The sequence below is a fragment of the Nematolebias whitei genome, chromosome 9 (assembly GCF_014905685.2).
Source record: "Nematolebias whitei isolate Nwh7 chromosome 9, NemWhi1, whole genome shotgun sequence".
NCBI classification, from domain to species: Eukaryota; Metazoa; Chordata; class Actinopteri; order Cyprinodontiformes; family Rivulidae; genus Nematolebias; species Nematolebias whitei.
In genome coordinates, this window is record NC_056506.1 from 26,427,419 (window position 1) to 26,450,585 (window position 23,167).

The 23,167-nt window shown below is 39.9% G+C and overlaps 1 protein-coding gene and 1 pseudogene across 1 annotated transcript; one reads left to right on the forward strand and one right to left on the reverse strand.

Annotated features, from left to right (window-relative positions):
- Window positions 1–951: 951 nt before the first annotated feature.
- On the reverse strand, window positions 952–20,948 carry zbtb41 (zinc finger and BTB domain containing 41). Its single transcript, XM_037681607.1, has 10 exons — window positions 19,766–20,948; window positions 17,181–17,388; window positions 12,947–13,016; window positions 12,635–12,782; window positions 10,142–10,271; window positions 9,719–9,814; window positions 9,517–9,623; window positions 9,297–9,402; window positions 6,930–7,018; window positions 952–1,726 (listed from the first exon to the last, which is right to left on the reverse strand). Exons 1-10 carry the CDS (start codon window positions 20,946–20,948, stop codon window positions 1,104–1,106), a joined length of 2,760 nt encoding a protein of 919 aa, XP_037537535.1. The 3' UTR covers window positions 952–1,103.
- Window positions 15,451–15,569, forward strand: LOC119415324 (annotated as a pseudogene).
- Window positions 20,949–23,167: the final 2,219 nt, after the last annotated feature.

Below are 23,167 nucleotides of genomic sequence, written 5' to 3' on the forward strand. Positions count from 1 at the left end.
TATTAGCAATAATTCTCATGGACCACTGGTTGAACTGTAGTGAAACTTTCAGAAAATTTCTATTGGATGGACTCGGAACAGTTAATAAATTGTACATGTACACATCTATGACAGAATAACTCTTGGAGTCACCAAAACATTTATCAACTGATAAAGTCCAACGGATGGGAAGCGAAACGTCTTCAGCTTCAGAATAGAAGTTCGATTCTTTTGGTTTTTTTTATATATTTTTTGTTTGTTTGTTTTGTTTTGTTTTACCACGACCCGGACGACTGAGAATCTTCACTAGCAACTTTTGGAGTCATTCCAATTCAAGATGGCTGCCACAGCAGAGCAATCACAGCAAACACAAATGTGGCCATACCTCAGCCAAATTTACAGATATAGTAGAAGCTGAGAGTCATTCACAACACATGAAAACACAATGCAGGATAGTGTACACAACAATAATTTCAAGGTTAAACCAAAACAGATCAAATTTATTATTTTTTCAACATAAGATAATGTAAGTTGAAAATGATGATACTATTGGTGTTAGGCAATATGAATTCATTCAAGTCTTTAAATGTATTTATTTTAAACAAAAGGTTATTGTACACATGCATTTTGAAACATTATAGAAATTCATAACACTCATATGAAAAAAAACAAATTGTTTTTTAATACAAAGTTAAACAGAAATGATCTTTGTGGAACATGTTGCAGACAAGTGTCATCATCTGTAAAGGCCTGTCTGACTTCAGCTTAGATCCTGAACCTTGACAGAAAACATTTATAATGCCAATAATAAATCGAAGTTAATTTATAAAAACAGCTAATAGCAACTTTTTTAAAAGTGAAAATATTGGATCATTTTGTTCATCATAATTGTCTGTTGTCCTTTAGCCAACCTGTTAAAAAGCTAGAAGGTTGATAAAATTGGTATAAAAATAGAAAAAAAAACATATCTGCTTTTGGAAGTTAGAAGATCCATTCAACCAGTCATGTTTAGTCACTGGCTGTGATTTTTTTTTTTTTTTTTTTTTTTTTATAATTGCAGTATTTTATTTATTTATAGGGGGGATGGGGGGTTAGGTTACTAAATCTATTTTTAAAGTCAATCATCAGTGAGTGTGATCAGTGCTGGAGATGGTTTGGACAGAGGAAGTAGAGTCCAGGCCCAGCAGTGTACCCAGGTAAGATTGTTCTCGAGGGTCCAGGATCTGGTCAGACCTCACAGGGTGGACGATGTTAGCAGGCTGAGGGGTCAGGGTGTACTTCTCTAAGAAAGCCAGATCTGTTGCAGCTTGATATCCAGAGTTTGAATGTCCTTGAGTTTGAATGTTAACAATATTGTGAGTCTGCGAGGAGTGAGACACTGTCCTGTGGGAGTGCAAGTTCCCTTGTGCTCCTCCTGCCATGGGGACGGGGACTAAAGTGACGGGTACACAGATGTTGGTTGGGTCAGAAGTGCTCTGTGGGGCTGATTTAGTTTCTGTGGTGAATGTCTTTGTGTTTTCCTCAAAAGGAATGGGGACTACTTTGTCCTCGACGAGGGGTGGCTCAGTAAACCGAGCGCTGTGCACATGATCCACGTGGTACTTGAGTTTGTCTTTTCTCTTAAAGGTGGCGTTGCAGTGCGGACAGCTAAAAGGCCGAGCGTCCGAGTGAATCACCATATGCTTTGTTAGGGTCTTCTTGATTCGAAACGTCTGATGGCACTCTGGGCATTTGTGGGGTTTCTCACCTGCAACACAAAACATACCTTCATGTGTTCAGTTCTGTTGCACCTTTGCCTTGAAGAATCACTTTGCCTGAACACTGCTGAGACAAAATCAAATCTTTCCAAGCTAAAACAAGGTAGACTAATGAAGACCAGACTGAGTTTCTACAAAGTTAATAGGCTGATACTTTTGCAAATCCCCTTTACCAAACCAAATGAAAAAAAAGTACAAAGGTTATTATACTTAGTTGCAGATGTGTAGATGAACAGATGCTGGGATATATTCATCATTTAACGCGGGTTCCTCATTTTTCTGGACTGAATAAAACGTGCATTGAATTTAAGGAAATGCAAACGTGAGACGTCATTTAGATTTGACCCATCAAAATGAATGCGGTCATTTATTTACAGAATCAAATTTAACATCAAACATGTACATTAATTTGGCAAATTATGAAAATAACAACAAAGCAATCAATCAGGAAAAATCATACGGCCATGATTTTTCCGTTGCTGCACCAAACATTTATAAAACTGTACAACTATGATCTTTTACCCACACGGATGTGAATAAGCACTTTACACAGACATTTCTAAATATCTGGGAGAATTTCTACTTGATAGAAAGTTAAAGATGAAAGAAGTTAAAGGGAGTAAGATTGAATGGGAAGGGAGGAATGTTCACCAGAACCGACACTCTCCATCAGAAGCCCAGCTCTCCTTCGGTACGCTTGGTAGGAAACTTGATCCATTACCTTTCTGAAGATTTATCAGCAGATATGGAATTCCGTTAACGCTACCTGTCCAGCGTCTCCTGATGGTGGCTGTAGCTCGTCAGAAGTAGTGGCTAGTGAAAGTTATAATCCCATGGAACTCGGAAGAGCCTTTTGTCATGTCAAGATCATCCCGTCTCTAACAGAACTTGAGCAGAACCAGCAGAAAACTCTCCAGCACTCCAGCAACTTCAGAACTCCAGAACTCTGAACTCTGAGAACTCCGAAAACTCTAGAAGTCTGACAACTCTCCAACTCTGTGTAGACCAGGAAGTACTGACATTTTAAAGACTCTTTCCCGGTTCACTTTTTGGGATTTGTTCATTGGTCAGAATCGACCAGAAGGGGTGTGTTTTTGTGACGTAAGAGGTTAGAGACAGCGAGAATTGTTATGAGACAGGTCAGAAATGTTCTCACAGACCGAGAGGGTTTTGTTTTGGCGTGTTTAAGAAACAGGTGCAAAACATCTCTATTTACGTCTGAGAGGATTCTAAAACATGACAGTTTTAACATAACAACTTGTTTTTCGTTTGACTGTAACCTTGTAAACGCACACACTTGCTCATTCAAAAGCAGAAATCAGAAAAATGCATAATTACTCTGCAACAGCTTTTAACATGAGTTCTAACTTTTGCATGAGAATAAAAACCATTACTCAGTTAATAAAATTGATTAGTTCACTGCAACATCTAAAATGGTTTGAACTAAGACACTTTGATTATCAACATTTGAACAATAGTAATGATAATAAAACAGAGAGTGTTCTTTTCACTTGAATCTTCAAGAGAGAAAGTCTCAGGATGGGTGAACCTGTATTTCTGAGTTCAAATGAATGAAATGACAGTTCCTGTCCCACAAGGTTCTTAAGGTCAAGAGTTTTGACCTTAGACTTAGTTTCGACGTAGGCCTAGTCCACTACAGTCCCCCCTTTGGAAATCATCACCTGTCCATGGGGATGAATTCCAACTATGGACTTACGCCGTCGATTGTCCTTGAAGCTTGATGTAATCCAGCAAAGAAACAAGAGTCAAGAGTAATCCAGCAAGGAAAACAAAAGTCAAAAGTAATCCAGCAAGGAAAACAAAAGTCAAGGTAATCCAGCAAGGAAAACAAAAGTCAAGGTAATCCCACAATGTTCTCGGTAATTCCATTGTGTTGATTATAATTCCATATCGTCTCGATAATTCCATTGTAGCAATGCTTTAACCCCTTGGAAACAGAGTCTGTAATCCACTGGAAAAAGTCATATAATCCACAATGGTAAATCCACAACGATTGGAAGTGTTGATTAATCAGCATACAGAGGGGTACCCTTGGGTTGAACTGAAGAAGCGGCCACTGGATGAAGAGTGGAGACCAACGTCAGGATTGCAGGTCGCCTCCAGCTAAGGTTGTCTCCAGCGACGTCCAGCCTGTGTCGTTCTGGTTCAAATGTGTCATGCAATTATGTGGTTTAAGGTGGGCTTATGAAGGGGATTTTACATAAGGCCTTAAACTATATGCACCTGGTGTGTAAGCTATTATGGTTGGGAACAGCTACGACTACCAGTTAAGGGGTGGAGCATGCTGAAAAGGGGTAACTACAGGGGTTTAAGCCTATAGAAAAGGGTTCCAAACTACTTTTCCATTTCTAACTTGGGTTAAGTTAGCTTTACATGGCAAAATATAGTTTGGTTCAAATGTCTGTTGTCTTTTAGACGAACGACTTGAGATTGGGTGTTTGGTTTCCCCATAAATGTTTTGGAAGTCTATGGCGAGACTTATCAAAAAGAATTAGCTATCCCCCCGAATAGAATTGTTCGAGTAGGTTCGGCTTAAGCGATGTGAGACCAATGTAGATTATGGTACTTAAGGTAACAATAATATACATTGACTCCGCAAGGATTGCAATTTAGCGAATGAACTGCATGTTGGCATGGTTAAAGGCCTCTTAGTCTCTAACTTAACTTACACACAAGATACATTCTTACCTCAGAAACAACCAAAATCAACTAAACAACGTTTCAACACCGACAAGAGTAGTGACTAAGCATCTAGAAACATCGTTTCACTGCTCCTCCTCACCCTGGTTGTCAGTTTCAGTCACGTTGTCCCGTGTGAGTGGCTTCTTTGCGGACCCGCTTACGCGAGGCATAATCATATCGAGGTGCGCTGCTTGGCGATCCACGTCGACTCGGAGTGACGTTTGGCCCCGGAACAGGGATGCGAGTATCCCACACAATACGAGGGTTATCGTCATTAGCAGGGCTATGATTAATGTGTCCGCGCTCGACCACGCATAGTTAATTGGTTGGATCGGGTTCTTAATTGTGGACCTGAGGGACTTGAGAACTCGGTTTATTGGTTCCACGTCGACGACTTGGGTGCCTTCAAAACGGATCCTTCCCAGAGTCTCTGGATCTATGTCTATAGACATATTTCCCAGGTACTCTGAGTCATCCAGAGTCGCGTCCCATCGTTCCGGATCGAGGTGATAGAGCGTCAAATCACCAATGTGTATGGTTGTTCCCTGGGGAACACTGATCCACATCGTTTTGTCCGTTTATTGCATAAATACAGACAACTCTGGCTCCTTGAAGACAAATACAGGTCAGTTTCTTTGACCTGAATGTTTCTTTTTATCGTTAACTGAATGTGAATGTAGTAAATTTAATGGATTCATTCATTCATTCAACCTTTATTTAAACAGATAAATCACATTGAGTCTTGAAGACTCATTTACAAGTGAGACCTGTTTGAACAGACAATAAGTGGTGAAAGTGACAACATAGGTTTTGGAGGTAAAGAAAAAAAAATCCTAACATGCTCTTAATCTTTGGCTGAAGATTAAAAGCATGAAAATGAAAAAAACCTTGCACACAAGTACATAATGATGACGACATTCCACGGGGGTGTGAAAGGGTCAGACAGAGGCACTGCAAGAGTTCCGATAAGGGTGGTAAATCGCTCAAGTTCACATAGTTCCCTCTGGAGATATCCGTACACTCTCAGGGGGTGCTGAGGACGGACAAGGACAACGTCAGATACCATCCAAAGAGTTTTGAAATGATGATAGAATGTTTATTCAGCCGGGCCCCTCTGATTGGTCCGTAAACTTCCTTGGTGGGAGAGGGGGGGAAGGGGCAGAGCATCAAGGTTTACAGAGCTTCCAGGCGAATTAAGATAAGGTGGCCTGTCAAGGCCAGTCGTGGAGTAGAATTCAGATAAACACGATTGTTGTGGGGACAGGCAGAACTTTACTGATTATGTCTACTGTCTATTGGTCCTCTCGGTTCCGAAACATCCAAATTAAATGGCCACACCAATGGACCGTGCCTGAGAGTAATCCCCGAGATCTGATCCATCCTGCCAAAAGCATTTGAGTCTGGGTGCTTGAGGCATGAACCAAGCCATCATAAGGCAGGCAGCCTGACCAGGGCCAAATTTGCTGCTGACGACTTCCTTGTTTGTTGATAGACCAGGAACCAGCCGAATCCAAAAAGCAGGAAACCAGTTATCATAAATCCAATGATATATGTGTCCTTAACATCCACGATTGACAGCAGAGACAAACACATCATCAAGTCTTCCAAGTCGATGAGATAACCAGCTGTGTGCATGCCAACAGGGCAAATTGGCTCGCCTAAAGCCTGTCTTCTCTTCAAAGAAAGGTTATCAATTGCGTTGAGGGACCAACTGATCAAATCCATAGCAGAATTATGATTCGGAAGAGTTGTAGAAGAGAGGCTCTAAAGCAGTTTCACAGACAGGACAGAGCAGAGCAAAGCAAAGTGGAGAGGGAGAGGAGGAGAAGACGTCCGCCCTTGACAAGAGCAAGTGTTGAATGAATGAATGAATGAATGAATGAATGAATGAATGAATGAATGAATGAACAGTGTACACAACACTTTGTCTAGTGATGATTCATATGTGTATGAAGTTTCATTATATTGAGCCGATCAAATGTTATGATTCAGACAAGCAAATACTTTATTTTAACTTTGACCATTATTTGTGACTTTGAAGCCAGGGTGATGAAAAGTATGGTATACGCCATCTAGTGATGATGCATGTGTATCAAGTTTTGTTAAATTATCTACCAACTGAGCCACTATGCTGCCCAGACTTTTTATTGCAACATCCAAACATACAGTAATATTGAGGAACACAGGAACTGTACATAAAATTACTAAATTGTGCGGACCAGAGGGATGTGCTACTTTGTTTGGTTAATAGTTTATCAAATTATTTCATATTTTGCAGTAGATGTGCACAAACATTGCACACCCATTTACACCCTGAAATTACTATGCTTCTACCATTTTAAACTTGAAGTTGCAAAACTGGGAACTAGAAAATGTGTGTTCCTCATTTTGTTGAGTAAAATTATGGTGTATTAATCTTAACAATATGGCAGTTATATCAATGAAAGAAGGTTTCCTTAATTGCTCTTAAGGTTGTTTTTTTTTTTTTACCTGAGTGAGTCCTGAAGTGCATTTCCAAACTGGACTTTCCTTTAAATTCTTTCTTGCAAACCTCACACTGATGCACAGCAGTCTTATACCTAAAGAAAGGAACAGAGACAGAACTGATGATTGTTTGCTAAAACATTCTGGCTAATGTGGGGGGTAAAATGCAGATGCAGACAATTTTGTTGGCACCCTTTTATTTAAAAAAAAAAACCCACCAAAAACACAATGATCACTGAAATAATTTGAACTGACAAAAGCAATATTGACATAAAAAAGAAGTAAAAAAAAATGGTCTTAAACTTAAAGAAACTGATCCAGATGACACAATTTAACCTTTTTTGTTGTTATTAACAAATCTTTATAAAAACACGAATAAGAATCAGTCACAGTGTTTGAATTTTGGTTCAATAGAAACATTAAAAGAAATTAATAAAACTGGCCTTGACAATAAGGATGTTACTTTTTAAAAAGATGTTTGACCACAGGAATGTTAAACTCAGGTGTGTCCAGTTATCAGCATCGCATGTGTCTTCAGACCTGCAATCATTCACTTTGTCTATTTAAAGGGTGAAAAGTAGTCACTGTGCTGTTTGGTATGATGGTGTGTACACATGATACACATGGACCATTGTCCACTGTCTCAGGAGCTTATACAGTAAATACAATTACTGAGCTTGATGTTGAAGGTAAAGACTATCAGACCATCTCCAAGCAGCTTGATGTTCCTCTGACTACAGCTGCTCAGATTATTCAGAGGTTTAAGGTCCACAGGACTGGAGACAGCCTCGCTGGACGTGTCCACAAGGGGAAAACTGCAGATATTTTGAAGAGACTGATAATAAGAATGGTAACCAAAGTGCCCCAAACATCTTCTAAAGACAATACAGGTGAACTCCAAGATCAAAGGTTATCAGTGTCAGATCACGCCATCAGTTACTGTTTAGGCCAAAGTGGAGCCAAAGACGATGATTGAGGAGGACATCAAATCATAAAAAACAAGATTTGAATTTTCCAAAATACGTAGCAACAAAATGTCTAGTACAGTCATTTGGACAGATGAGACCAAACTGGAACAAGTCCCATCAGCTGTTTGTTCACAGCCCCAAAAATAAAACATGCAAAGAAAATCACACAGTGCAACGTGGAGCAAGCTCGGTTCTGTTCTGAAACTGCGTTGCTGCTTCTGACACAGGCTGTGCTGAATTAGTGCAGGGTTCAATGAAATCTCAAGACTATCAAGGCCTTCTGGAGAAAAAAGTACTGTTCAGTGTCAGAAAGTTTGGTCTCAGTTGCTGGTCCTCCCAAAACAGCTCTGAACCAAACATTGGACTGCAGTAGACCCTTGCTACTAAAAGCTTGTGCACGACACATGATTGTCAACTTTAATATTACTTGTGATTGGGATGGTATGGGATAAAAAGTTAACGGAAAAAATACTTTGGACAGGCGCTGCCATTTCGTAATTTCCTTTCAATAAGCCTACACTGTAATGCAAGTCAAAAGAACTACTCTACCCAGAAGCCAACAGTGCTTCCGGCCGCTGCTTTATGCTGAAATGGAAGGATACGGTAGTTCTGCAACGCAAAGTCAGAAGTAACGATTTATCTGTGAAGTTCACAGAACTGGCAGGAAAGTTGCAAATAACCATGAAACTTCCTGAAGCTCGTTTATCCACGAGCACATCAACCTGGACGGAGCGGTGGGAACCGAGCCCGACCGGAACCGAGCTGCTGGTCTGCAGAGCTGGTGAGTAAAATTTTGCAGTACTGTACAGTACATATATGTATGTCGTTAAAATTATGTAGGTTCAAGAGTTTAGAACATTGCAAGTGTGGGAAGGGTTTATAAAGCCTTAAAATATTTACGTCTAACGTAACCCCCAAGATAATCGAGGGACTACTGTATTCTGAATTGGCCACAGGGCTCAGAAGGAGCAGAAACATGCAGTCTGGAGAAGGAAGCCTTCAAACCTGAGACAACTGAGGGCCAAAATACCTGAACTAAACTTCAAAAGCAACAACTGATTTTCAATCGTTTTTTGAAATTATTATTACTTTTGTTAATTTCAGGTTATTTCAGTGACTTTTGTAAGTTTATTTTTTCTTCAAGAAAATAGTGCTAAATAGACTGTGACTAAGTGGAGATTGGATGCAATCAGCTTGCTTTGTTAGACAGATCATTTTAAATATTAGGCATTTTTAATGTATGCGAACATTTTTGTACAGTGCCCTGAGACGACGTTCATTTTGAATTAGCGCTAGATACTGTAGATAATTTGAAATGAAACTAAACTGAACACTAATAAAACAGTCTGTGTCTGTACGTCACTAAAGATTCAGAAACTGAATAAACTTGTAATTTGTGTCATACTTCTGCCAAACTTTTTCTCCCAAATGAACACTTTTGTAATGAACTGTCAGGTGATCATGGCGCCTGAAGCACTTCCCACATTCTTCACACTGATGAGCCTTCTCACCTGTAAAAAAAAACATGGAGTGCATTAAATAAACACTAACAGAAAAATAGCGTCTGCATTGATGGAAGAAAAACATGCACTCAATCTCAGGCTTGCTGACTCAGCAGCTCTCACCAGAGTGTATCTTCTGATGTTTGGTTAGGTGGTCGTGACGTATGAAGGTTTTTCCACATTCATCGCACTCATAACGCTTGTCATCATGGTGGACTCTGAGGTGGAGCCTGCAAAAGTGGAAGTAGGAGTCTTTTAGTGACGCAGACAGTCAAAATAAAAATCTACATCATTCCTAACCAAATACACGTGTTCTATCAAACACCTGTAAGAGCTGCTGTGACGAAAACTTTGACCACAAATGCTGCAGAGATGAGGCTTCTCTCCACTGTGGATCCTCAGGTGCTCCCTTAATGTCGTCCTGTGAGAAAAACAACGTAAATAAACATATTTATTAAGCTCAGATTGATAACATTTAATCTATTTAAATGACAAACTTTAATATTAATGAGGTGTGCTTTCATACTCAAGTATGAGAGCTATATTTTTTCCTTTCCACTGTTGCCTTTGTGCTAGCTTAGAATGTGAGACTGTGATGAAGTGAAGACTCAACACAATCTGCTGCTTCCTTAGAGAGTAACTTTTACTAATTGACTTTTATAATGTACTGTATGTGAATGTTTCTGTTCAGTGCCCTGAGATGACGTCTGTTGTGAGAAACTGAACTGAAATCAATTAAAATCTGCACCTTTCTCTTACTGATTTCCCACAAACAAAGCAGGTCCATTTTCTTTTGCCTCCATGCGTGCACTCAATGTGCCTCTTTCTGTTGCCTGTGTCATTAAACTGGCGTCCACAAATCTCACAGGGGAAAGGGCCTGCCATGAGACAAAATAAAATGTCAAGTGTTTACCGTAGCAAGTTGTAGAATCAAAGCTATAAACCGCTCTGAAAGCTTGATTAATATACCGTACTTGACACCGTACACGTCGCACCGCCATATAGGTCGCATCAGTCCAAATATATCTAATAAAATGGAAAAATCCATAAATACATCCCTTTGTCGCATCTATTGTGCGTCACCGCTGATGCATCGCGTTTGTTACACGACACCAATGACCACCTGAAAATGTGGGCCGGTGTTGTGTCAAAAATCGTGTGTGTGCATGGGAGGACTTTAAGAAGCATTTAACAAGATTAACACTTAAAAACAACTATTTGTTTGCTCGACATTATAGTAAAGGTGTGTCTCAGTTGAACTTTTCCTTAATAAATGCACTTTAATGGTCAAATCAGCTGCATTTCACCGGGCGGCGCGGTGAAATGCAGCTGATTTGACGTTTGCTCCAGGAGTTCCAGAGAGAGATGAAGGTGGCTCTGTATGGCAAACCAAATGTCTCATTAATAGCCACTTTTACCTATTAATGAGACACATGGTTTGCCATAATGCTCGAGGACCCTCTAGCTCAGGGGTCACCAACCTTTTTGAGACTGAGAGCTACTTCAGTGGGATCGAGCGACACGAAGAGCTACTTGTTTGATACAAACAAAATTGCACGGCTCACCTTTAATTATAGTATAATACATTTACATACATGTTAATATATAACTGCCGGATCACATCAGATCTGATCTGTATTATTACAAACTCCCCACAGTGATTATCAGTAAGGATTTAGCTTGATAAATATGATCAATTATCATTGATAATTAGTGATCAGAACTCTCAATCGAGAACTTGAGTCCCCAGTTTGAATCCCTTTATTGTCTCTTCTGCGCAGCTTTAAATTGTTCCTAGCTGTGACTGGGACTGTGGATGGTTGTTTGTCTCTTTGTCTGTCTCTGGGACAGACTGGAGACCTGTCCTGGGTGTCCCCTGCCTTCACCCAAAAGCAGCGGAGACTGGCTCCAGTCCCAAACAAAGGGGACATAACGGATGATTTACTACAACAGAAAACTGATATTTAAACATAAATGACAATTTATTTTATGTTAATCTCAATCAGTAACATTTGAAATTCAGTGCATTTTATAAATATTTTATTAACTGTTTTGTAAGAATGAACACATTTGTAACATTCATTTAAAATATGCATTTTAATAGTAACAACTTCTGTAACTTTTTAATATCCTATTAACAATAAAATATTCCAATCAAGCCCTGTTTGCACTAACTCTTGTATTTATAACTCTTCAGAAGAACTCTAACTTGTAGATACAAATTATCAGTAATGTCAAAAACAAACTGACATTTTTAAATGAATCATGTGAAGTTAGTAATGGTCCTCAGATCTGCAACATTTTTAACAATAATAATAATACTTTTTTTATAAAGCACTTCAAAACAACCACAGCTGCAACAAAGTGCTGTGCATATAAAATAATTTTAACTAATCATTGCATCTTTTAAAGAAACAATTTTTCACATATTTCATTGCTTTTTTCAAGACCTCATCTGAAAATGCCTCATGAAAAACATCTGCCATTGTCTCAAAGCTGCCTTTAACGCTGACATTCTTCTGTCTGTTGTGAGACACCAGGGGGTAGTTAGCACTGAAGCTAACATGTTAGCTGGTGAAGAGTCACTCCATGTTGTTTTGCTGTCACCACAGCACACTAATGAGAAACAGACACACTTGTCTTTCACAACTGTAAAAAGACCTCATCCTCCCAGTCACTGTAAACAGATGTTTTCTTATGTTTTTCTGCCATTTTAACCTCTGGGAGGTAAAACTAGCTTGTAGCTGCACCGCTGCAGAGATGGGAGTAGTCTATGCATGATTATGAACTTTGACCCCAGACAAGATTGCTAAACTGTATACGTAAAACTATTTCTTCTTAAAATTTGCATTAATCATGTTCATTTCAAATATACATCCTTGCAAATGTTATTTCTTAAATTTAAAAATATAATTAATGACCATTTTTAGGTGGTGCTCCTTGATGATGAGTGCTATTTCTAGAACATGCCCGCAGGCACCGCGTTGGTGACCCCTGCTCTAGCGGCTGCAAATGTTAATGTTTAATATTTTTCATGTCAGAAAGAATGAAATCATCAGATCTCAGCTAAAAATTGGGTTATAAATATGGTTAGTCACTTCAGTGTATAAGTCGCAGGACCTGCAAATTTATGCAAAAAGGTGTGACTTATATGCTGGCAAATACGGTATATGAAATCTGGTTTTCGTTTTATAAATGTTCAATACTTTCAAAAAGCTTTTACATCAGATGCATTTCTCACCTAAGTGATACTTTTCCTGGTGTTTGAGTCTTGCAAACCTGGACCTGAAGTATTCATCACAGAAGGAGCATTTAAAGGGCCGGTCCTGAGTGTGAAGGATCATGTGCTCCTGCAGGTGAGGCCTGCGGCTGAACGTCTTCGAACAAATCTGTTCGACAATAAAGATTTGTTCAAATTTATTTTTTCTTTTCACACACGTCCATTTAAAACTGAACATTTTAATCGTTATTCTGAACACAAGCAGCATTAGCCAAAACAAACAATTGGGATGAATAACAAGTGGTCTGGTCTAAAACCAGAGCTGGTCCTTACCGCACACTTCCAGCCTTCGCTCTTCTTTCTTCTTGTTGCCAAAAACTCTTGGGTGTGATCTGGGTGAAACCTGGAAAGAGATAATAGACCTGTGATGAAAAATATGAACTGCAGCTGCACATTACATAGCAAAAGAAAGACAGTGAAAATAAAACCTATTCATAATGTGAACCATTTTTTTTATATCTAGAGAGCAATTCAGGTACAGGCCACGCACCCATAAAAATTTCTGCTCCTTAATTCGCAATTAAGCTAATAAAGATGTAATTCTCAGACATTTATTTTATTAGGTGCAAAGTTTATTTACAGTTACACATTCTGATTTACAAGCACAAAATATATATGACTGGAATTTGTGCCCACACACATTCAGACGAGCTGATCCACGCCCTCATGTTGACAGATTCATCCACCGCAGGTGATTTGTGCATATTTATTTAAACGTTTGTACGTGCAGAATATTCCTACTTGTGCAATTTGAAATGTGTTTATGCATTTATAAATCTTGTATGCTTGTATAAATATATAAATGGGATTAACCTGTGTAAATAAAGGTTGAAAAATACTGTTGAGACTAATTTATCTTAAAATATCTAGTGAATTCCTTGTAAATACTCTTGTAATGTGAAACTGGTGGTTTCATCATCTTTTCTTGCTGTTGTTCCCTCTTCAGGTGTCTCCACAGAGAGTCATCCTCCTCCATCTCACTCTGTCCTCTTCATCCTCTGTCCTCACTCCAACTACCTCCATGTCCTCTCTAACTGCATCCATATATCTCCTCTTTGTCTTTCTCCTGGCAGCTGCATTTCTAACATCCTTCTACCAATATACCCACTGTCCCTCCTCTGGACATGTCCAAACTAGGCCCTGGGTCTGGAGAATTCCCGGTGGTCCGGTCTGATTTGTGGGCTGCAGGGCCGGCTCTCACTATTTTTGATAACTTTTTATTAACAACATATAAACACAGAACACGCTACCGCTGCTCCTGGACCGTCCTGCCTCCTCCACAGGAGGCGGGGCTAGACTGCAGCTCTAGTTTTTTTTTTTTCACAATTCGGCTCCGCTGCGCGACCTGTCAATCAATCCAGTAGGCGTGTCAACAAATGACCAATCGGTGACCTCAATTTGTTCCGAAGGTAAACGCCCCTTACCTGCAGATATGGGGCTGCTTGCAGCCAGGACGCTTTACGGTCAGAGGGGATTGTGAAAAATCACCAGAATAAAATGGTTAAACAGTGTCAGTGGAGAACAGGTAATCCAGACATGTGTTACCCTGAGCATTTAGAGGGTGGGATACAGTTTATTATTTTTCAAAAATTAAACTGAGTTTGGAAAACATGTAAAAAGCTGGGGACCGACCCCATCAGCTGATCACAAGTTATAAACAGGAAGTAGCTACCACATGTTCATCTCTACGAAAGTAACTGCAGGTAAATCCTCCATTTTCTGTAATTACATTGTATGCTTAATGGTTAAATTAAAGGTTAATGCTTAATTCAGGTTATGTTTATTTGTCATATGCAGGTTAACACAAGGTTAACAGTAAAATAAAATATTCAGGATGAGAAGAACTGATTAGACTCACTAAAACAATGAACAAACAAACAAGAACTACAAAAGCATTCAATAAGGGTACAACATAAAGTACCAAAAAGTGAAAAAGTAAATACAATATTTACAAGGTCCTAAAGAAAAAAATAGCAAACAACATGGTAGAATATAATGGTGCAAGTAGGATGAATTTGTATGAATAAGTATTTCAAGGTAGTAATATAAGCTTAAATTCACATGATGTATACTGCACGTAACTAACATAAACTACACAGGTTGTGACAGATTATTGCACAGGTAGTGAGTAACATTGAGATGAATTATGATGGTAAGGTACATACATGATACAGCCACATAATGCATTAGCAATAAAATATTAGGTGACACAAGATAATATTAGTCATATTAGTTGTCACAGATGTGGCTTGGTGCAATGTTATTGCCAGTTGTTCAGTGTTATTTATTGAGAGTTCAGTAATCTGACAGCTTGTGGATAATAACTGTCTTTGAGTCTCTAGGCTATACTAAGGTATGTTTCTTAGACTGTGGCTAGGATGCATGAGAGAAGCGGAGCGTGCTCTATTCACACAAGGAGAGCTGTTGGTCAGGCTACTTCTTGTTGTGCCATTAACTCTAAAATAGTTATTGAATCAAGTGTTATTTATGTAGGCAAAACTAAATGTTAAACAGCCCATTAAAATACACCAGAATGCAGGAAATGTCATCTACTTTATTCAAAATTTTCTGGGGGAGGACCCCCAGACCCCCACCAGTGTGCTCCCCCATACCATCATAGGTTCATAGTTAAATTAAAGGTTAATGCTTAAAGCTGTTGCACTTTGTTTTGTGTGTTTTATATTTAGATATATGTTGTAACTTCTGGTGGCATAAGTTTAGTCTTTGTTTGTTATGATCCTTTAAAACTAAAAATGCTATTTGTGACTGAGCTCCTCGTTTACGGTTATACCACCCTGAACACGCCCAATCTCATTTGATCTCGGAATCTAAGCAGGGTCAGGTCTGGTTAGTAACTGGATGGGAGACCCCCTGGAAATACCAGGTGCTGGAAGTTTTTGTACTTCTCAAAAACCACACCATGAGGTGCATTGTTCAAGACAACAACCATTGTCAGTACTGGGGGCTAAGCACCCCTTAAGGTCAGATCCTAGAATCGTCCCTGGCTGTACCTCTGATGATCTCATTCCTAATCATATCTATCCTTCCTACTCCCAATGATAACCTTAACATCTTCATTTCTGCCACTTCCAGTTCTTTCTCATATCTTTTTGTCAGTGCCACCGTCTCCAGACCATACAACATAGCTGGTCTCACTACTCGCCTATAAACATTTCATTTGACCTTTGCTGACACCTTTTTTCACTCATCATTCCTGCAACGTTTCTCTGTCCTGCCTGGACACTTCTTCACCACACTCCCTGTTTTCATTGCCTCTGCTCCATTAGTACTATTAGTACCGGTACATCACGGTGCAACTTGGCTCGACACGGAATGAGTTGTGTATTTATATTTTCAGTAACGGTTCTAGTGGGCGGGTTCAGCTCGGAGCCCACAGGAGCACGTGAGGCCGGGGCCCAGGCTCCAGCTTCACGTGCTCCTGCAGATCGGCAGCACGGAGGATCCTCCACAGTGACAGGCGGAGCTTGGAGACGGGAGATGACGTCCAGCCCAGCCTGAGGAGGCCCCAGTGGAGAGGACCGGGTGGACCAGTGGAGCTCCATCTAGCTTGTTCTGAATTTTGTCGTCAGCCACCAAGCACAAAAAACACCTGCACTTCAGCATTAGACCACGGTGTTGTGATTATTGTTTTTAACATCTTAAAAATAGGTTCAGTCGCACCTCGAGTTTGAGTTATTGCAAATGGCGGATCGAGTTGTTGTGAAAGTTTCTCAAACGACCAGTGACCCCATCCCCTGACAATCAGTGACTGACAGTGTTCTGACGTCACGCTTAATGGCCAGTTCGGCACGGTTAGAACCCCAGGAACTGAAAAAGGGGCCGATTCCACGAACCGATGTTAGTGGAAAAGCCTTGGAACCGTGCCGTGTTGAGTCAAACCATGCTGTACCGTTACTAATGGAAAAGGAACAATAGATTACCAACTCTAAGTACTTGAAGTCCTGCACCTTTGTGACCTCTGCTCTTCGTAGCCTCACTGTTCCACCAGCCTCCCTCTCATTCACACATGTACTCTGTCTTACTGCAGCTGACTTTCATTCCTCTTCTTTCAAGTGCATACCTCCACCTCTCCAAGTTCTCTTCCACATGTTCCCTGTTCTCACCACAGATCACAATGTCATCTGCAAACATCATAGTCCATGAGGATTCCTGCCTGACCTCATCTGTTAGTCAGTCCATCACCAGAGCAAACAAGAAGGGGCTCAAAGCTGATCATTTATTCCTATTTTTTTTTCTAAATTTTGAATCACTAAAAATGTGAGAAGAAAAAATACAAATTGATAATCCTGAGCAATTACAGTATATGCTCAGAATTTTGCTTTAAGTATGATTATTGATACATTGACATTTGTTTTATAATCACATCACAGCCTTCTGTATTGTAATTAAACTGTGAGGTGACAGACAATGTCCTCCCTGAACCCTTACTACATCTCTGCAGGACTGAACAACATTTTCTGATTGGAAGGAAAGGTGATCATCGCACCTTTTGACATGCTTGGCCAGTGTTTTTTTGCTGGCGTGGAGCTTGTTACAGAAGGGACATTTGTGCTCTTTCTTCTGGAAGGGTGCATCACTGGCATGCTTCTTCTTGTGCACAGTCAAATTGGACTTGGTGGAGTAGAACTGAAGACAGATGTCACACTGGAATGGTTTCTCTCCTGTGTGGACTCTGGTGTGGCTCTCATATTTACCTGAAAAATAATGAAAAAATAAAACCACAAGAAGAATCGAGAAAAAAAAATAGGACCATTATAACTTGTGATCATGGTGATGGAGACTGCAAGTACAGGATGCAGTCTCCATAGCGCTGCATCCTGTACTCATACATCTGGACAATAACAACACATATGCATGTATGCTATTTGCTGATTTCAGGGCAGCATTCACTACTGTAAAACCTGCCACGTTAGTCTCTAAACTTAGAGATCTGGGCATTAACACCTCCCTCTGTCACTGGATCGTGGACTTTCTAACCAACAGACCTCAGCATGTAAAGTCAGGCCCCATCTACTCCACCACCATCACATTAAATACAGGTGTACCACAGGGCTGTGTGCTGAGCCATTCCTCTACCTCTTCACCCACATATGCAGGCCTGTGCATGAATCAAAGTTTACTGATGACACCGTGGTGAATGATTGACTTAATCAGCAACAACAATGAGCCAGCCTACAGAGAGGAGGTACAGCACCTGGTCGCATGGGGCGCTGACAAAAATCTGCTCCTTAACACCAGCAAAACAAACGTGGACTTCAGGAGGATGGCCCACGTGGAGGTACCCTCACACATGACCCTATCCGCATTAACAGTATGGCTGCTGAATGTGTCTCCAGCTTCAAGTTCTTGGGAAACAACATCTCAGAGGACCTATCCTGGACCACCAACACTTCCAGCCTGGTCAAGACAGCTCATCAACGCCTCTTCTTCCTGAGGACACTGAAAAACACCATCTTTCCGAGGATGTCCTGGTGAACTTTCACCGCTGTGTGATAGAATATCCTGACCAGTAATGTCAGTGTATGGTATGGAAACTGCACTGTCAGACTGCAAGACAGCGCAGCAGGTGGTGAAAACATCACCATATCACCATGGCGCATCATAAGGTCTCTACTTCTACTTATTGCAGATACTCAGAGGAAACACTATCTGCATCGAGCTTTCAGCATTCTCAAGGACTCCTCTCACCCTGCCCATAAACTATTTGCCCGCTTGCCCTCAGGCACTTCAGGAACCGCAGGACCAAAACCAGCTAACTCAGGAACAGCTATTTTCCAAGAACTATCTTCTTATTGAACTTGGTCACCAGTTACACTCACCCCCCCCCCCCCCCCCCCCAAAAAAAAAACAAAAAAAAACCTCTCCTATTGATTTTAGACTGTAACAGTATTCACATTGTGCATACCATTGTATACTGTTTTTAAACTATACTGTACATAATTCAAGATGCACACATCCATCCAACTGGTACATTTATAACACTTTAATCTGTTTTTAGGTCTGAAATAGACCAATCGGTATACTGTGTATATAGCACATTCATATATTATCTACTATACCCACTTATCTGTACATCATGTTCATAGTATAGTAATACAGTATAAAGTATATTTTGCACTTGCTGTTTATTGCACTACTGGTTAGATGCCAAACTGCATTTTGTTGCCTTGTACTTGTGTAATGATAATGAAGTTGAATCTAGTCTAATGGGAGATGTACTAAGGGAAATACAAAATCTATAATTGATCACAAGGAATGTATAGTATCCGCCATCATTTAAAAAAAATCATCTTATCCTAAAAATTGATGGTTCTTTGTGGTCAAATCTTGAAACTAACTTTATGCAAAATATTACGCTTTGTTGGGAGAAGTCACGCTCATGTTGTGAATGACTCTTGGCTACAGCCACACAAAATGTAATCTAAACATTTGTGAAATTGACTGAAATATAGCTCTTTATGTGTTTTCTAATTTCAGTTGGCTGTGGTGGCCATCTTGAAATGGGTTGACTCCAGAATTTAAATGGTAGTAAATGTACATCTAATGATTACTACTTGACAATGTCATTAAAATGTGTTGAGTGGCTCAAGAGATATTTTGCTAACAGACAAACAGGGTTGACAGACAGATACCTAATGCTAAATATTTAATTAATGGTCTTGTGCAAATAATAGAACTTGAAGTATGTGCTATGAATGACTTTCAACTACTACCACACTAAATTGGAACAAAATATCTGCAAAACCTTATGTCAGTTGGCTGTAGTAGCCATCTTGAATTAGACTCGCTCTGAAAATTAATTACCAATAATTATTTTTAAAAAGTTTCAATACAATCTAACAAGTAGGCCTCAAACTAGATAATTAAAAATAGTGCTTAAAATATATGTTGGTGATCAGTCTCAGCTACTACCACACCAAGTTTTACTAAGACATTTTTGTATTTGTCAGGTCTGTTGGCTGCGGCATCCATCTTGAATTGGATTTATCCTAAATTTAATCAGTTGTAGACGTACATCCAATGATTACTAAAGATTCTACTCTACTCAAGATGTTACTCTATGAGCCTCACCTGCACGGTCAAAGGTCTTTTCACATTTGGGACACTTGAGAGTCTTCTTGCTGGAGGTGTGGATGATGACTGGAGCCAGACCCTCGGGGTACACTGGACACTGGTTGGAGCTTCTTGCTGCTGGTACATGAACATCCAGCTCTTGCTCTGTCATTTCAGACAGTGAATCTTTCTTACCTGAGCTCTTGTCTGCTCCTGAAGCCTCAGAAGCTTTATTTAGAGCACCACCATCTGCGCCAATATCTCCTCGCTCATCTTCCCCACCATCTTCATCCATCGCATCATCCCCCTGAGCTGGTCTGAAGGTCTCATTCCCATCTGTAGCTTCATCTTTTTTGTTTTTATCTTGCGGTGATGAAAATCTTTCCTGTTCCTGGGTGGTGAGATAGTACTTTAAAGAATCCCTCTTATATTTAGGTTGTGTTCTTCTCCGAGCTGATCTCCGGGTGCTAGAACTCCTCTGATCCATCATAGTCTTTACCCCTTCAGTGGAAGCTTCCTCCTGTAGATCAGTAATCTCAGTGGAACTGTCTTGATGGGAGAGTTTGGTCGTAAACTGAGAGGTGAACAGGTTGTACTTAGCACCAGATGAACTCTGGGTCTCTCTATCAGCCCCTGTAGACTCAATAGAAGTAACTTCTGTCTGTGGAGGTCCCCTCTTCTCAGCTTTGTCAGGGCTGGCTTCCTTGTCCTCACATAATAATTTTAAAATATCCATCATGTCTAAGAATCTGGCTGCTTCAGAAAGTGCTGGGAGTTCTGTCTCTGAGACAACACACTCCGCTGTGTATAGAAAGCCAAGCAGATGTTGGAAAACTGAATCCTCCACGTGATCCAGAGTCACATGAGTTGTAGTAGCAGGACTCTTGGATAGCTCAGCATGGAAGTAGCTGCTACCATGAGCCAACACTGCCTTGTGGGCACGGTAAACCTTCCCTCCCACCAACACAGTCACATCACAGAACTTCTGCCGAGATCGGTCTTCGTTCAGAAACACGAGGAGGTTATGACTGTGCTGCGACATGGTCAGACGTCTGAAATGTGAAGGAGACCCTTGGACAGTTTCTAAGTTTACTGGGACATCAGATCTAAGAGCAGAAGATGTGTCTGGAGGACAGTCATCCCTGGCACTGGCCACACTCCCACGTTTGGGACGCAGCATAGTGCTTGGCTTCCTCTTCATTGGAACATCTGGTTATCAGGTTGGTCCTGGAAAACAGAAAAAAAAAGTGTTTAGACTGGACATAGGTATTAATCATGAGAATGGCTCTAACTAGTCAAATGCCTCCAAATGTCAACAGCACAGAGATGAAATAACGGCATAAATTTAACAGTTTAATCATAAAAAATTAAAAGGTTTGAATGTAAATAATGTAGTACCAAAACCAAAAGCCTAGCATTCTTTTTTAAGGATTGTCCACCATCTCTCATGCCAGTATTTTAAACTAAGATCAGCCTATCTTGAAAACTGATGTATGTGTGTGTATAAAACTTTAAAACCAGTTGTCCTGTCTGAAAATATTTGGTGGGTGGTATAAATTCATAATTTTTAGACATTGAAGGTTCTTAGTTATAGCTGTAGTTCTTGATTAATTAAAATGAGACCAAAAAAAACAAAACAACAATGATGTTAATTACATTTTCTCAGTTAAACCCAGAAAAATTATGTTGTTTATCATTTGTATGTAGCAAGTACTTGCTGATGTTTTTTTTAACATCTGACTAAATATTTGGCACATAATAATAAAGTATGCTATGTTGAAATAAGGCGACATGGTGGCGCAGTTGGTAGAGCTGCCACTTATCAGTAAGAAGGTTGCCGGATTGAATCCCAGCTGGGGTCTTTCTGGGTGGAGTTTACATGTTCTCTCCATGCATGCGTGGGTTTTCTCCGGGTACTCCGGTTTCCTCCCACAGACCAAAAACATGCATGTTAGACTGATTGATGACTCTAAATTGTCTCTAGGTGTGAGTGAGAGTGAATGGTTGTTTCTCGTTTGTCTCTATGTGTCCCTGTGATGGACTGGAAACCTGTCCAGATGTCCCCCGCCTCTCTCACAGTGGCTGCTGGATATGGGCACCAGCGACCCCAGCGATCCAAAAAGGAAGAAGCGGGTAAAGATGATGGATGTTCAAGTAGTGTTTAAAATATAAAAATTAAAAAAACACTGCACTATTTTCCCATCCACTATAGAGTCTACTACTGATGACCATGATGTATTGACTGTGACTGGACGAGTGAACATTTTTAACACAGCCATAAAGTTAATTAACTGTAGACGTACATCCAATAAATATCTTCTGAGTTTCATGAAATTTTGTCAACAGGTTTACCAGACTTTTTGTTGACAGAGTAGATGCCAACAGTTATTGGCAAAGTGTGAAACACAGATGTAGCACGATATGTTAGTGCTTGGGGTATGTGTTGGGAATGAATTTTAGCAACTATCACCAGTATTTATCTCAGTTTCTGTCAAATTTACAGTGTTTCAGCTATTTTGTGTTAGCCAAGGTCAGTTGGCCATGGCGGCCATTATGAATTAGGTTTATGCTAACAGTTTATCTGTTGTAGATGTACACCCAGTCAATCAACACATTCTGAGAATTTCAACAAAAACCATCCAGTGCTTTATGATATATTTTGCTAAAAGATGGACAAATGTAAACACACAGACAATTATGTATGCACCCACCCTTCAAAGCAGTGGGTAAAGATAAAGCACAAAAGTTTTTAAACAAAATGACAAGACATACTTGTTTGCGGAAGAGTTGTATTCTCATTTGTTGAGCTTTCTCAATTCAAACAGGAAAGTTTGAAGTTTCAATCTGTAAAACTTCATCTCTGTAGAAACATGGCGCAACACAAAAGCCTCAGCTCTGTTGGCCAAGAGTAGGAAATTTAAGTACATCTTAAAGTTAAGATATGGTCTATAGAGGACATCAATGTTCACATTTTGGACATAGAAGGCAGATGGTTTGAAAAGGGGTTAAGGAAGCTATTTATCTAAACCAGGGGTCTGTAACCTGCGGCTCTGAACCACATGCGGCTCTTTGTTCCCTCCACAGCGACTGTTTCAAGCTTTAACCAAAACTAACATAAAACTGAATTTTATTTTTATATATTTATAGAATGTCATACCAACAACAAAAAATGACTAGTTTTAGCAGTTTCCTTTGCATTTCCTTTGTAAATATGTGGATGCTAGTAATAATACACAGTAAATTATATTCACTTTAACTTTATGCTGTATATCTTAAAAGTAGGATACTCAATTTTTCCACAGTAAAAAAAATAGATAAAATGATATATGCCTGCACAGTTCATTAATTTAGTTTTGTTTAAAATGGCAAAAATTATAGATGGATGGATGGATGGATGGATGGGTGGATGGGTGGATGGGT